Raw genomic sequence first — 17,410 nt, 5'->3', positions numbered from 1 at the left:
TAAGCCTTGCATTGGAACTTATTGAATCAATTACAGCTACACTGCAACCAATATGCTTAATAAAACCAAAATATTGACTCAATCATTATATTTATGCAATTGCTTTAATCCTGAGAAAAGCCTAAGGTCTTCATCAATTTTCTTTTTCTTTTTATGATGCCAGACAATACTAAAGAAGGCCTTTTCATTAATGACAAACTCACCTATTCAAAGTACCCGGGGGCAACATTAAGCTCAGAAAAGCCGCCCAGCTTAGCAGGAAACATGAGACGAGTCTGCAGTGGAGCAATGTACAGAATATATGGGCAGAAAAAAGTAGAAAATAACTGGAATTAATAAACATACCAGACAAACAAGTAATAGTTTAATCAAACCTAGCATATTTTTGCTGGAATGGACTCTTTCCTAGAATCTACACTGAAGACAATATCATTAATAAAACCAAAATATTGACTCATCATTCTTTTTATGCATTTACTTTATTTTATCCTGAGAAAAGCCTTTCATCAATAACAATTCATTTTAATGATGGCAGACAAAACCAAAGAAGAAATTTCCATTAATGACAAAGACAAACTCAAAGTTATGACAATATTCTTCTTATTTTACCATGAAACTCAAAGTAGTCTTTTGATTGTGAAATCAACACGACTAAAGCATCTGAACAGTAATTAAGAACCCTAATTAAAGTCAGGTGTTCTGGATGAACACACTGTGAACACTATTCACGCAGCGAGATGAGTGCGCCCAAGTAGGTCTACACGTCGGCGAGACATGAAAACATCTTGTTTAACCTCTAGCTTTTTCAAGCTAGAGGTTAAACTTTCACTTTCATATGAAATCTGGAATTTATTAGCTGAACATATTGCATAACTCCTATATATTTATATTGTATTATATCCTTCTTTGTAACTGCGGCAGCGCAGCAAGGCCATATTCAGTCCTCTTCTAAACCAGTGCTGGTAATTCCCCCTGTACTCTTATCACTCACAACAACAAGTTGAACCATATGGGCATAGGGAATGAAGATGGTCAGCTTGTTGCTATCCTAGTCTTAATATAATTTCATGGCTTTATTCCAATCAATACCTAGGGGGTCTGTATACCCCTAGGTATACAGAGCTTAAAGAAATCTGCAAACACCCGATTGAAAAGCCTTGACCCCGTATTAGCCAGTTCAGCTGGAAATGATCTTTGATCAGCAGCACACATGCTGTAATAAAGCGAAGGAGTGGAGAGCTCGGGGCAGTGTTCGGCGCGCTAGATCATGCGATTTTAATTGACTGCTGTAAGCTCTCCTCGGGGCAACTTGTGCTGATCACCGACACTAGATCCTATGCTTCCAATAAGACATTTATGGTTTATAATATTCACACCCCATCGTTCCCCCTTGTGCAGTCATCCTTGGGCTACTAGACTTGATATCCTCTTTGAACGGTGCTACTATCAGCAGCAACGGTCAAACATGATGACGTTCAGGGATAAATATAAACTGGGTTTATTCGCTGCTCCTTATATCAGTTCAACATTAGTACATTGTTCAGGAGTCTTCTTCCATACTCTGCCAGGGTGCAAAACCATGTTTAATGCTTGTTTAAATATGCGTTGTGTTGAATGGAGCTATGGCTATAACTTATTTGGTAGTTCACTGAGTAGCGTCCCACTAGAATATAAAATCTCATGCAGTGCACGTTATGCAATAGCTCACATTGAGCATTGAAAGGCTGTAGGATAACCAAGTGAGTCAACTGTTTGTACCCCTGGTCAAATATTCCTGCCCTACTTATCATGCATAGGACACATTTATTAGATATAACATTTAATATTGCTCCTCCTCCTCTAACACCTCCACGACACTAATATTTTGCCAATAAATGCCACAACCTAATCATATGACTTTCACACCACAGACCTTGACTGAAATATCTCACGTTTCTTCCATCAAGACAATGTCATGTTCCTTATGTGCTATTAGTCATTTGATCATATTTTTATACCTTGGATAGAGTATTTAAGAGATATTAGTCTGAAAGCTATTTTGTAATTGGTACATCTATTTCTATCACTGTTGGGGATTAATATCTTAAATTAGCCGACACCTCAACAGCAGACAATCGGTGAGAAAACTAGGACACAGACATGGCTACACATACAGGCACACACACACACACACACACACACACACACACACACACACATACACACACACACACACATATAAATATCTTCAAGTGGAGATTACAATTCAGGAAATCGACATTTGCGCACTAATCTCGGTATTCCCAAAGCTGACTCCAGACATTTCTTTTTTTGCCTTTAAGTACCTCCTTGTTTCAAAGAAGGAGCACGGTGGAGTGCATGTCTGTTGTTACACCGGGCCCATTCTATACAGCTCAAAAGAAACGGCACTGCAAAGCCAGAGGGGGAAGAGACGAAGGGGCCTAAATCCAGACACATGAAATGGATTTTACACAGTGGATACCACATTTAAACCGAATTGTGTTGCCCTGCGTTTACTTATTCCATAGGGATTCTGTCAGGGTAAATAAGGCATTAATGTGTTTATTTTGGGTCTGTTATCAGTTACACTGTATGCTATATGTTTGACATGTAATCATGTATTACTCGTCAAACAAGTAAGTGAAAAATTTGGATCTCAATTTGTTCAAAAGCAACTTCAGTGAAATAAAATCTCCTCATTCCCCTTAAATACAGGGTACTTCAGCAGAGGATGTAGATAGTATTGGATGGAAGTGAAGCAGTTAAATAGGTAACAGCGTCAAATTACTTCTTGTCAACGTATACGTACATTATATATATATATATAAATATATATATATATATATATATATATATATATATACTTACCAACTAAATGGAGAGAAAAAAAGAAGAGGAAAACTGAACTTTGAAAGGGTGAAGGCAGGAGATGGTTTCCAATTAGGATAAAGGGTACGGAAGAAGGCTGGATGGCTTTTCATTCAAGATAATGGGGGTGGAAGACACAGTCGTAAGAGAAGCATCCCACTGATAATACAATGTGAAGAGGAGGTCCAGTCTCTCTCTCTCTCTCTCTCTCTCTCTCTCTCTCTCTCTCTCTCTCTCTCTCTCTCTCTCTCTCTCTCTCTCTCTCTCTCTATTGTTGTTGTGTAGTTTATAAGACAAAACCAGCACAGAATGTTCTTGTTATTCCAATATTTCTACTGCTGTAATTAACAGAAGGGCCTTGGGGGAAGACACAGGTGTAGCTCATTAGCATTCATTAAGTGTGTGTTCCATTTAATCAAGTTCAAAATTTCACACCTGTAATATTTCTGCGATCTGTACAAATAAAAGGGGTCATTAAAGATCCCAAGGCATGAAAATTTCAGGTTTTCTAACATTAATATGAGTTCCCCTAGCCTACATATGCTCCCCCAGTAGCTACAAATTTCGTTGGGTGTAAAAACGAGCACTAGGCATTCTGCTCCACCTTTAAAAAAGCGAAGCTCAGACGCGCCGTTTTGTAATTTTCTCCCTGTCGTCATAAGGGAAGATGCCACCTCCCCTTTCTCTGACTTGCTAGCCCAGAGAATTACAGATCTCCCTCCCTCCCAGAGGGAGGGAGATCTTTGCAGCTTATGAGTTTATATCAGTGCTTTTGAGACCATCTTGTTCAAAAGAACAGATATAAGCTGCTGCTTTTTTTCTTCCAGGGGCATCTTTGAATAGTGTGTAAACAAAAACAGTTGGATATAAACAGCGCTTTTTTTCAAATTCCTAGGTGTAATCAACAGGTTGTGTGTTGGCATAAACGGTATTTATATGTCAGAAGATGGTAATTACGGTAACTCTCATATTGGCTGAAAGCAGAATAATGCCGAAGTTGAAAATGCTAAAATCGGCATTCTGAATACTAGAGAAAATCCAATTTGAGGTAGGTCACCTACCCAGCAATCGAGAAGCCGAGCATCGCGTTAACAGCGAGGGAATTGGATGCAGACAGGTCAATAACCTGGGTGATGTTATTGGAAAAGAATGAGTTGCACTTCAGCTCTAGCCAAGAAGTTTGACAACGCTAAAGCCAAACTTCCAGCGGGAGACGTAAGAGCGCCAGAGACAGAAAACAGAAAATGTGAGGGGCGGGGTTACGCTGTGTTTCCTGTTTGGTTATGGATATATTCTTCAGAAGATGATGTCTACTACACAGGACGTTTTATTCTTCATTTTATTTTACCAATACTGGCCAAGGAGGGATACCAACAATGGGAAGAGGATGCTATCGTTTTAGTTATCAGTCTTCTTCAGGACCCAAGATTAATGGTCGGCCATATGATGTTTGTTATGGTTCTGCCGGGCAGGTATTATCCAGTAGAGACCCATTCCGTGTTACATGCGGCCATAGATCCCTGCCCCCAGCAAGATGATTGGTTAAATAAATCAGAAGCCAAAGAAAACCGAAACCCTATTTGCCCAGATTTGATCTTGTCTGCCATGAGACATTAGTTGTTCATCCTTGGCTAGCAGTGTGTGTGTGCGCAGCATTGGAAACCCATTAATACCAATATAATACCGTGTCACAGAATACTAGAAACGACAGCTTAGAGTTAGGGAGCCAAACTACGAGACATAATGAGGACTTATTCGATAAACAACTCGTCCTCTCCAGAGATGAAGGGTGGATCTGCCATTTCCCCGACAGCATGTTCTTGGGGTGGACCACATTGTGTGTTGAAGTGGATCGGTTACTGATAAGCGACTCAGACCCAGTTGACCGCATGTGTCGATCTGAAAGGCGTCGTGCAGTGAGGACAGTCTAAACGGAGAACTCCCCTCTCGGAAGACAGGGAGACTGTAGTGCTGCATCGATGACCCCTGTCATTACCTCTGAAACTTTAGCCAGTGGAGTGGCAAGCAGAATCACCGACCATTAAGGCAATAGAGGCATGGCCAAGCGGACAACTTGCCATGCTGGAGAACATGTGCGTGTGGTTCCTGTAAAAAAAAAAAAATCTATACTGCCCCCCCTTCGATAATTTGTTTCTTCCATTTGCTGGTGGTGAAGATAGCAGTCTGGGTGCCATATCGCAATCTAGGGTGTTATGATGAGCAACATCCCACATTCTAACATATTTCAATTTTTTTTTTCCATGTGGTGGTATACAGCTCACTCTCAAACAGCTGAGGGCTTTGAAGATTTGTCAGTAGCCTATCAATCTTCCATCTGCTATGCATCCTATTTAGGTTAAGGTGTTAACGCAAAATTATGTGGATCTCATTGACAGCCTCACCACGAGCTGCTAACACACGCAGCTCTGTTGACGTTTCTGCATCGTACAGGCAGACAGGCGGACGGATAAACAGGCAGACAGATAAACAGGGATGCACACGAAACAGGCAGACAGACACATGATAGGCAGATAGACAGAAATAACGACAAATGGAGACAGATAAATTGGCGGACAGATGGAGCGACAGAGACAGACAGGACATGGGCAGCGAGAGCAACACATACAGACAGACAAACCGACGGATAGGATGAACAGACAGACAGGATATACAGGCAGAATGACAACACAGGAAATCAGATAGAATACAGGTAGACACACACACATAAATATACAGCCAGAGGAATTGGCAGTCACCGATAAGAGACAGACGGGAGGATAAAGAGGGAAGGCGGACAGACAGACAGACGGACAGACACATGAAGACAGGTAGATGGGCAGATTCAAAGGCAGGTGTAGAGAACATTCTTAGAGCCAGGGCTTTATTTAGTCATAAAGTAATCTCTTTCAGAAGGCCTTTTCAATTGATGGTAAAGGCGGCAGGTTAGGGTAAATGGAGGCACATCAAAGAGAACATAGGAGGTGGTTTCCTGCATTGTCTCGGAGACCGCCGGGGAGGCAAAGGAGAAATGGGAGGAACGCATCATAGTGGAGGAGATTTTTAGCGTCGGCTTATTGAATGATTTCATTCTGTGCGGAGCAGCTTACCTGGCGTATTTTAAACCCAGGCTGCATCCGGAGATACCCGCGTTTGTCAGATCATTTTGCTCTTGAACACAAAAATACATCCGTGTCATGGTCATGTGTGGGGCATTGTGCGGCCTCTTATTGGTTTGTCTTTTACCCTGCAGAGGTGAGTGGCAGCGTCTCCCATGGTCCGCTGCAAACAGACCCTTACCTGATTGCTGACCCCCCCCCCCCCCCCCGCCCTTCCCTGCAGGTCCTGACAGACACAGTGAGACACACACAAACGCTGTTCTGCTAATGCTAATAGGGTTAGTTGAGTGACTTTGCATTTTGCCAAGCGCTTGTGTGTGTGTGTTTGTGTGGTTCTACCATCACATTTAATTTTGTGTGTGTTTGTGTGAGTCACCCATCACATTTTAAAGTCAATTTTATTTGCGGAGCCCTTCAGTCTCAAAGGGCTTCACTGGCCATATTTTATGACCCCCATAACCCATGAACCCCCCAAAGAGCAAGAAAAAACTCATTTAATTATCATGGAAAAAAACTTTATCATAAAAACGTCTTGGATAACAAATTATTTTTAGTGCAGATACTGCATTTATCTTGTTCAGTAAAATAGAGGTAGACAAAGAAAGCGGACAAAGGACGAAGAGAAACACTGAAAAGAACAGAAGCCTGCTGTCCATTCATCCATCCACCCATTTATGTATCCATCCATCTTCTTCTTTTCTGCTTTAAAAGCCATTGGCATAGGGTTAGATCTTCCTCACTCCCCAAGGCAGTTTTTCGTTTTTAGATGAGTCACCAAAACCTTCCATCGTAGACACTTCCTTAAGAGTCCAGAGAGGACACTGCCCCCGCCAGGATTATTATCCTGTTCAGAGGATACATAAGACCATCTCTCACCTGGACAGCTCCAATAAGGAGGCACTGCCCTACTGATGCAGTTGGTGGGTAATCGACTGCTCTGCTCCTCATTGTCTTTTTCCATAAAAACCACTGTGTTGACTTTGAGGTCAATACCTCAGTCATATCACATTAGTAAGTAAGTTGTTTCACTATATTGCTGTTTTTGGCAAACAAAGCTTGAGCAAAATGGCTATCAAGCAGTAGACTCCTATTGGTTTTTTTGGGTTCGATTTACGTTTCTCTTTTAATCTCTCCCTCAGTCCTAGGGAGACTACTTTCGCTTGGTAATGACTAATGGACTTCCAACTGGCATCCGGAATTTGGCCAGGCAAGTAGCACAGAAGATTTCTCTGTTCTAATTGCCGCAGAAAATGTTCCGTCACTCACAGAGCAATGCATAAATCGACAATAACATTTTTATTCTCCTGACATTTAAAATCTGGAAATTCTGCCGTTACAATGGCTAACTGGATAATATGTCTTAATAGCTTTTATCCGGTGAGGAGAAATAAGTGCCATCCGTCTCTATCTCGTCATGTTGCCCCTTCCTCCATCTTCCCTTAAAATCAAATCTCCATCTGTGCTTTCATTCATCACCTGATTTTCTGTGGCATTGATTACTCCCTGCCTTCCTGAGCTTCTTCACAAAACTATGCAATACCCCAATCCACAATAAGACAATAAATTAAACTCAATCCAATTTAATTAGATCACAATAATGTCCATCGAGGTGCCATTCATTTAGTTCATGCTGGGGAATCTGCTAACCATGGGTTGTTATGGCGAAAACCAATATTCTGCTAGTATTTGACTACTGTGTAAAAACAGGCATTTCATCTTCAGGAAATCAAATTTGGTTCATGGATTGTGGGAGTCCCAGCCGGCACTATTAAACCATCGCCCTGATCTTGGAGGTGAAATGCATCCTGGTCCGCCTCAGCTGTAGTCAGAGTCTTGGAGGCAGCCATGGTCCTCTTGGCTAGGTTCCCAATCTTCCAATCTTCCTCTTCTCGTGTTAAGGTCCTTGTGAGACACTTCGCTGAACTAAGCCAATAAAGTCTCTGCAGATGGGAGCATTGGCCCCTTGATGTGCGCATCGTCTCCAACTCTCTGCCACGGCGTTGGCAGATGTCAACCATGCCAGCGCATGGCAGAGGAGGATGAAGCCGTCTTTTACATCTCGTAGTTTAGATCTCTGCTGGCAGTCTGGGGCTCGCAGCGACTTCTTCGGAGGGTGGTTATTATGCAGATGAGTTACCGGCTCACTGTTTCTCCTCCGAGGTGTTCAGAGATCATGAAAATCAAAAATATAAAAGCAATTGAGTGCTGAATTTGCTTCACTTCACATTGCAGGAGAGAGAGTACGTTGAAAAGACGATAAATAAAAGATATCGCTGTAGGCCTGTGTGTTTGTGTGTGATGCGGAAGGGGCCTGTGGGAGTGAACCCTGGCGCATATAGAAGAGATACAGCTTTGCAGAGCAGCATGTCATGCACTTGTTTAGGTTTCTTAACAGCGTAACCTTTTTCTGCTTCAGAAGTGGCGCCAGGGTTTCAAACCGCTGAACGTACTTTATATAAAACATTGTACAAATGTGAACTGGTTAACCGCCATGCTTCACATCCTGCTGTGTAGGTATGTACAGTATTCTATGCAAATTGAACTTGAGTATAATTTATACCCTTGTGTCTCTCCAAGGGAGAGTGTGAGTGCTAAGGGAGTAGGAAGAAAGACCCACTCCTCTGCTTGCTTCACATATGCTTAAGGCCAGCTGTCATGAGCAATGTATCTCATGGCTTCTCCTCCAAACTCTCAAGTCATTAGTTGGGCTGCTGTGGAGAGGGATGAAGAAGAACAGTTGACTGGGCGATCCAGTAGTAAAACCCGATCTCAATCAGAACCACAGGTTATTGCAGACCTTGTCTCCGATTGGCACAAACAAACACCTGCCATTTGCACTTCTTTGTGTCATACGGTAGCCGCGGGCGCAGCCACCTGCTCCCTCACTTTGAATCGACTGTAGTTTTTCATAAAAGAAAAGTGCATTCTGTAAATAGCCATGGCTCCTACAACACTGGCAGGAAAAACCGACATTATGATCAGATCCCAGTGGGATGTATTGTGAAGAATCCACAAGAGGAAGAGGGAATTCTGTGGACGGTTGGTTGCGTTCGGCACAAAGCACGGATCTCTCCAGAGTGCCTGTGTCACCCGTGGGGTTAGGTTTTAAGATGTTCTGTGGGCCACAAAGAGCTTCTTGTGCCACTTTAAAATGCAGGTTAGGCTCAGTCTTTTCTTTCAAGAGGATCTAGTGTAACGAAGCTCTGCAATATTGGAGAGAGGTGGCATAAGAGTGTTGTAGCGGCTAAGATTCGAGGCTAAAGGTTCTTGGGTTGAACCCAAAAGCTTCCTGAGCAACATGCCTATCACCTTACCAGCTAACGAAGTGTATCTACAAGCCACTGTCCCTACGGATAAAAGCAGATAGCAAAAGACTCAATAGCAAATCCTTTTTCATAGGAAGACGTAGGCTGTAAGTTGGTGAATGGAGAGACACAGGCAAAACAGTTCTGTCAAGCGTAAGTACCCTGAAATGTGTTTATGGTGGAGCTATTTTCAAACAGTGTTTGAAAGAGGCGGTGCCACGCGCACGCAAACACACGCGCACACACACACACACACACACACACACACACACACACACACCAGGAGCCTTTCTAGCGACGCCTCTTTCACGACTATAAATCTTGTTATTCCACGCGTTCCAACGGTGACGTTCCATTTAAATCCATTACTCTTCTATGCAGATTTTCCTGGTTGAATTCCCTGTATGCTTATAGTATATGTATACAAATTGTTATGTCAGAATATCATTTTTGGAATAACCAAGTTCAGCGGGGAGACTTCTATGGGTTGTCCGTGGATTTTATGGTTCGATCCGTCTTCGGCGTCACAGATGGGCCAAAACATTATGCAACACATGGGTAACTTCGCCTGACACTACTAATGTCCTTCAAGGAAAATTGGATTTAATATAAAGAGGAAAAAAATACTTTGCATCATAAAAGTTGAAAGTTCTGCAGCCCACAACTTTATAATTTCTTTGTGGAGGAATTGGTGTTAACATGAGAGTTCTGTAGGTTCATGACTGCAGGATATTTGATTTGCCCTTTTATTGCTCTCTCCCATCAAATGTTGAAAAGAGACAAAAATTTATATATTTGACCGCAGGGCATAGTATTTATTTGGGTATATGGCCTGTCTTTAAACCATTTAATACTTTTCAGTTTTGGCCTCGTTCTCACTGCCAGTAAAAGTGTCCCAGATCCTGAATCCAGACTTCAGTGGCCTCCGTGTTTCCTTGCGATAGTGTGCAGCGTGGGATGTCTTTGTTATTGTTATTTTACGTGCGCAAGTCAGTTTGGATTGTGACCAGTTCAAACAGCCAACAAAAAACTTGGATCTGAGCAATCAATCCGAATTGAGTTCTAAACTTGCAATCCAGACAGAGACAAGCCAACACATGAGCTCTCAAACATAGGACAAAGCAAAACACAGATGGCAAGTTTACCCCGTTAGGGTTAGAATCGAGTCAATGTAACAAGAGGATAGCGCAGGAAAAAAAAGACCACACAGTTTGTGTATTTCACTTTTGTATTGTACATATTATAGGAGAAATACAAGGGTTTGTTTGCATTTTTTAAAGAGAATACAGGAAATGTAACAGTGCTCTGTACAGGGACATATCGTCTGTGTGGTGGTGTTGGGGGTGGAGGTTCGTAGGAGCCGGGACGCGTGAGCTGTGCATCTTCTCCACCTGCGAGGACCTTGGGTGGGGTAAAGTGGGTGGGTGGGCCAGGGTAGGGTGTGGGTCCGGTGGTGGTGGTACATTTTACGGTGTTCACTCACATGTTGCAATAATACATAGTCTCTAGTAGCAGCTTGAAGAAAATACCTAAGTTATTTTTATGCGCACTCCCACAACGGTGGCGTTACAAAAAAATAAAATGCATATACATATATACAAGAGGGAATGAGGAACCGATCGAAAAGATAATAAAAAAAACCCCACAACATGAGCGATTTATCCTAGCGACGGTGATCTGAATGCGCCGACTGATGCGACGAGGACCGGACGATAACATCTGCCATTTTTAGAAAGGAGCAGAAGCTGCTATTAGAAACCAAAACCGGATGTGGAGCAGTGAGTAAGCAGGGTAAACATCGCTCAGGTTCTGCTGAGAAACCTACATTCATCCTGAGATGCTACTGCAGCCGGAAATGTTGGCCTTTTAAAAAAAAAACCTAAATAGCGGTGGTCTGAAGGAAGTGGGGCCTGTGTGGGTGAATACTAATTTCGCATCTGTGGTGATGATGGTGGTGGTGGTAATGGAGGTGGAGAGGGGGTGGGGATGTATGGAAGGGGTGGAGCTCGGGCCGTCCAAAGAAAAACAACGCCTGGATTGGGATGTTGATGTTGACACAGAATGTTTGCATACTATACACAACACACGGATTAGGTCATAGTTGGGTATCAATCACGTGGAAGGTAAATAGAGCATGCAGTAATGGTAAAGATTAACACCTCAGATCCTTCCTATGAGCCAGGCAAGGTATATACACACACAGGCGGCTGGTAGGTAGCGCTTGCCTTGTATTGTAAAATAAATCTTATTTCAACATTCAGATACCACCATAGCTTCAAAATAAAAGCCTTCTTAAGCATATGCACAAAAAAGGTAATTGCAAACCAACATAAATGTTTTCAATTAGTGTAATCCCCTTTTTAGGTGTTAAATATTACTATTTGTCAGGATAAGAGAATGAAGAATTTCTTAGAAGAAATCGAAACAAATATCATCTTAGCAAAACCCCCAACAGTTATTAAAGTAAACGGAAGCGTTTAAAGAATGGTATAATGATCTCACTAGTAGACGCTCCCGTTGTGGATTAGGTCTTAAAACACTATCTAGCTATCTAGCGTGATAGCTTGTTATCTTAAAAAAATGAAAGCACATGGAATCAATTCCACACGTCCATCAGAAACACAACGACAATACAAAACATGTTCCAAGCCCTTAGATGCAGTGCAGCAGTTAGTTTTCTTAATCTTAAAATAAACACATTGTCGTCGACAAAGTGAGGGTAATTTCTGGCTGTTTAGCAGGGAGTTAACACTACACTAACGGAGGTCAACTGCAATTAAACCGCTACAAAAAGTGGCTGCTCTATCGGCCAATTCAAGCCACCATATGTACTACACTTTTCGGACACTTCTCGTCGTCATTGAAAATGACCTTTACGATAGTGTTGGAAAGGGCTTAACACACACACACACACACACACACACACACACACACACGTTCTTCAACATAAACCTACACAAAAAACAATATCCACCAACACTGAAGTGTTTGTAAGCCTTCGGTCTACCATTTGTGAAGCATAGACAACTCAATAGCTTTCCTGTCAAAGTAAAAGTTTCATCATGGCCGGCGCGGCCTCAGACAGAGATGAGCTGTCTCCAGCAATGAGAGCTGGTAATACTGGCTGACTCTCAGAGACATCTAATCGTACGTTGTTGACCTTACACACTGGGTTCCCTCAAATTTTCCAAAAGCCAATTGGGCCATTTCATACATACCTTCAGAGAAGTAAAGAGAAGGGAATGATGTATGGCTGGGGGAAAACAACATTTCTTCCTTGGGCGGATGATTGCTTGAATCTTTTATAATGAATATATCCAAATCCCATTCATACAACATATTTTCTTTTGGCTTGTTATGGTCGTTTGTAATGTTTATTTCTTTCAGCCAGCTGTCTGAGGCTGAGGCTCAGCGATAATTGGATGTCGAAATGAAAGCAGAATCACTCCTAGAACAACATAGCAGGCGGGCGTCAAGATGGGGATTTGAGATGTTGCAGACGGTCCTTTCTTCTGAAGACTGCTGCCTGGTATGGTATATACACATACGTGGAAAAATGCATGTATGTATGTATGAATGTATGCATGCATGTATGAATGTATGAATGCATGCATGTTTGTATGTATGTATGATTGTATGTATGAATGCATGTATGTATGTATGTATGTATGTATGCATGCATCCATTAATGAATGTATATATGAATGTATGAATGCATGTATATATGAATGAATACATGATGTACGTACGTATGCATGAATTTGTTTATGTAGGCCTAACACGGCATGCACGTGACTCATGATAACATGTTTCACCTCAGTAATGCGTAAGAAGGATTACATAGTTACAATCCCGACATTTACAAATTTGGAAATAACAAAAAGATAAAGCGTAGATTCTTGATTGTGCCTCCCGATCTCCTTACATGCAGAGAATGTCGGAGACGGTCACGTCGTACAAACTTTTTCCTCGTTTCCCATATGATGTAGCGTCAGCAGTAGTATGTTACAAGGTCGCTACTACACCGTTTATAATAATAATAATAATAATAATAATAATAATAATAATAATAATAATAATAATAATAATGATAATAGTGAGTAGGAATGACCCGACAGGGAGCGTACCTCCACAAAAGGAGGGTGAACTGTGACCTATTGTATAAGGCATCAGCTGGGGTGAGGATGGGAATGACTGAAGGGCACTGCACTTGACTACTCGTGGAAATATTGACAACTCAAAGGGGAGGGGGTGAACGAACTCCAATACAAATCACAGAATTTGTTCCAGCCAGAACATTGATGGAGGAAATAGGTTTTGCCGTGACAGGAAATATCTTTCCTCAATACGGCAAGATTGACCAAAAAAATATACGACTGTAACAGTAATGCATCTTTCTGAGTCCTTTACAGGTACGTGTTCATCAAAGGCCTCTTCGTCTTTTGGTCTAAGAGTTCTGATACAGTAGTTTAGGAACAAGATCTTGAACTGTAAGTTGAGCACTCTTAAACTCTCCTGTGTGTATCAAGCTCCCCATCCTCCTTCAAAGTAAGAGTTCAGCCTCTCTTGTCAAATCGGCGCTGAAGCCAGTGCTATCCATGCCAATATTGAATTTCAATGGGTAGCTTTGAAACACAATGTGTCACATCCTTGCTACATGAAATGAATCATCTCCTGAAAAGCCGTATTTTATTTGTTGATGCATCCTCTGGAGTGGTCTTTGGCTTTCCTTGAACTACATGTTTTTTCCATCTTGAAAAAAAGTGAGTGTGTATGGGACACCAGCACTGTGCAACACAAACCCTGCAGAAACAAACAGAACAGAAAAAACTAAACAAAGCATGGGGCCGCTTGTGAAACCGTATCAAGTCCTTACCAAGACAAGTACTTCCTTCCCCGCCCGCCCCACCCCCCTGGATAAGACTCCGCTCCAGCCCTTCCCCCCGTTTGACCTGGCGCCGCCCTCACGCAATCTCCTTTATTCTACGCATGTAGTCGTGCAGTTCGGCCGGGTCCTGGAAGCCCATGTCCTGGCACACCCACTGGATGTCCTCCTCGTCCGCGATGGGGATGGAGTTGTAGGGCAGCTCCTCGGTGGGCAGTGTGCTGAACGTGGTGAACTTGACCCGCTTCCTCTTGGAGGTGGGCGACCCCCCCTCCTCGCCCGCCTCCGCCTTGGACGAGCCCCCGGAGCTGCCGTCCCCCCGGCCGTGCACCTGGCTCTGCACGCTGGTCTGCGAGCTGCCGCTGCTGTGGTGGTCCCCGTGGCAACAGGTGGGCACCCCGCCCCCCTCCAGGGGGTTGCCGGGGCTCTCGGCCAGCTGGGGCGACAGCTCGCCCCCCTGGGTGCGCAGGGGCTGCCCGTTGCCCAGGAACACCCAGTGGTGGGAGTGGTCCACGTTGGCCTGGCCCTCGGGCGGGATGCGCTTGTGGCGGTACTTGAGCACGAACACGATGCAGTTGATGAGGAACACCAGGATGGCCAGGCAGAACACCCCCAGCAGGGCGTACATGCCGATCTCCAGGTCCGTCATGTTGCGCGACGGGTGGAGGAAGCCGTCGTCGTCCTCCTCGTCCTCTTCTTCCTCCTCCTCCTCCTCCTCCTCCACCACCACCCCGGGCGCCCCGCCCTCCGTGGGCCGCTCCCGGTGCCCCACCAGGGTGGGGAAGTTGGTGTAGTCGATGGGCACGCTGGCCGGCTGCTCGTTGGAGGCGTCGTACCCTCTCCCGCCCACGTGGGTCTCCACGACGACGGGGGGCCGGCGGGTGACGGAGGAGGCCGTGCCGGCGTCGCCGCCCTCGTCCTCTTCCTCAGAGTCCTCCTCGGGGCCGAAGCGCACCTTGACAGAGACGGCGGCGGAGGAGATGACGCTCTTGCGCTTGGTCTTCTGGCAGGCCTCGCAGATGGTCATCTCCACCCGCAGGGCCTCCCCGGCGCCCTCGCCCTCCGCCACCACCGCCGGCCAGCGCGGGGGCGGCTCCTGCAGCACCGACACCAGCCGCTCGTCCAGGCTGGAGGCGTTCAGGTTGTAGTCCTTAGGGTCGAAGTAGGTGAGGGGCGCGGCCGTGCCGTCGCTGAAGTACATCCAGACGGACAGACTGGCTTCCTGCGGAGGAGGGAGAAAAGGAAAGCACAAACAACACCCGGTTGGATACGAGCCCGGAGCAGCGGTTTTGATGTTTTCTCTTGCAAACGCTCAACACAACCTTTTTTCTTTCTTATTCAGCTAAATAAATAAAGGAACACGGCACAGCGGGGGCCCAGGTCCGACAGATGATGAATGGGATTCTCGTTGTGTTTCTCTCGCTTTTCTCCTGGTTTTATTTTTTCTTCGTTCAAACAAATTGGCTTCCGCTCTCATCAGGGGCCCTGCATGGGATTTGAATATCTGTGCCCAATTGGGCCTTTGAAGCTGTGGCCTTGCTCTAATCCCTAAATCTCCCAAACGTCTCTCAACATCTAAAGTACTCTAAAACACAAGACTAAACGCGCATACATTGAGCATCCCACACGTCCCCCCCTTGGCCCACCTGCCCATACCGGCCAAATAAACAATTAGACTCACCACTGGAAAGACCGGGGGGGGGCAGGGAATGACCACAACAAACACCCAGAAGTCCACCAGACACGCAGCCTCCCAACACATTGCTGTACGGTATAAGCCAGACACACCACTCCCTACAGAGACCACCATACTCATCGACGTATTTTAAACACAACTTACTATAACAAACACACGGCCTTCTCTGTTCCCTCCTCTGTTCTTTCTTCAAGTCACTCTAGGCTAGCCTGTCTCAAATAGTGGAAAATAGCCATTCTTTGTCTCTTTTTCGCTCTCTTTCTTGTGTGTGGTAGTAGTGTTGCCATTTGTAAGGGTCCAAGCCCACAGGCCAGTGATTACAGGCCTGATTCATGACAGGGCACCAGAACACGAGTACAGACTCACGAGTGCTAGAGACCTCGTACCTGTAGACGGGCAGACTCTGACCGGACCCATGATTAAAGTGATTAGCTACAGATGTGTGCCCACCCCTGCTTTGACACAGGCACAAAGAGGGTAAAACAGGACTAACACTGAATTCAAGTATATGTTGGAACTGGGCCTTTCGGACTTGGACATTCGTAAAAACAAAACGCCCCCTCAAGTCGGGAGTTCCTAGACGGAAAGCCCCCAGCTCCCAATCTGACACCATATCCACACGCCTGGCTTCTAATACCTTTAACCTTTTCAAAGCATCAAAGTGCTTTTCTGCATTAATGCTTTGGCACCATCAGTCTACAGATGCACAATTTATTTAAACCTATGACACCAATCTGTAACTTGATTGTGTCGTTATAAGCTGTATTAAAAAGTGAATCACATGGTAACGTTAACAGGCACCACCATCGACAGTGTTGAACCGAGTCGACGCACTGCTTCCGACTTGATACTGGCCGACTGACTAAAAACAAACGCCGGCACAAAGCCGAAAGCCCTTCCTAACGATGTTCAGCAGACAGAGTATGGAATGATGAAGCCATGTCTGCATCATCAAGGCATCCAGTGGCACATACATCCATGTCTGTAGTCTTTTCTTCTGCCCCTTAAAAGGAACTTTCTCTCTGAAGTCGCATTCTTTTGGGAATGCTCTTCCTAATGCTGTCTCCGAGGGCCCACATCCCCTACTGCGGGAGAAGTCAACAACCCCCCCCCCCCCGGCAACTAACAACGAAAAGACCAGAAAGAAAGTGATACAGTACAAAAGCCTTTCCTCTTGTCTGCTAGGCTGTGGGGCCAGTTATTTTGGGGGCCGAGGCCAAACGAGGGAAAGGCTTCTTCCTCTAGTCAAGTCGGGATGAAGGAGCACTTTGATTCCATCCACATTAAATTAAACATCAATGATGGCATACTCCAGCATTATAGCCTGTAGCCTATACAAAGCGGCCGCTACAATTATTTTTAAAGAAACCCATCAAGGGATGGAGAGGGATATTTGTTAGGGATGGTATATGAGACAACTACTTAAAATGGGGAACTGCGGGGGGCGCAACTTCTTTCATAATTTGAGGCTGAAACAAGGCTGTGTGTGTGTGTGTGTGTGTGTGTGTGTGTGTGATGCACCTGAATTTATTAATAAACT

The 17,410-nt window shown here is 44.4% G+C and overlaps 1 protein-coding gene across 1 annotated transcript in view; it reads right to left on the bottom strand.

Annotated features, from left to right (window-relative positions):
* Window positions 1-14,253: 14,253 nt before the first annotated feature.
* The window catches only part of tmem132e (transmembrane protein 132E), a gene marked incomplete at its 3' end in the record, with an annotated part of 90,549 nt that continues 87,392 nt past the window's right edge, over window positions 14,254-17,410 (bottom strand). The window contains exon 9 of the mRNA XM_079738917.1: window positions 14,254-15,396. Within this exon, the coding sequence (XP_079595043.1) occupies window positions 14,254-15,396 (1,143 nt within the window). The remainder of the gene's footprint in view (window positions 15,397-17,410) is intronic.

Source organism: Pollachius pollachius (assembly GCF_949987615.1).
Source record: "Pollachius pollachius genome assembly, chromosome: 6".
In the NCBI taxonomy this organism is placed as follows: Eukaryota; Metazoa; Chordata; class Actinopteri; order Gadiformes; family Gadidae; genus Pollachius; species Pollachius pollachius.
This window is presented reverse-complemented; position numbering and strand designations above follow the sequence as displayed.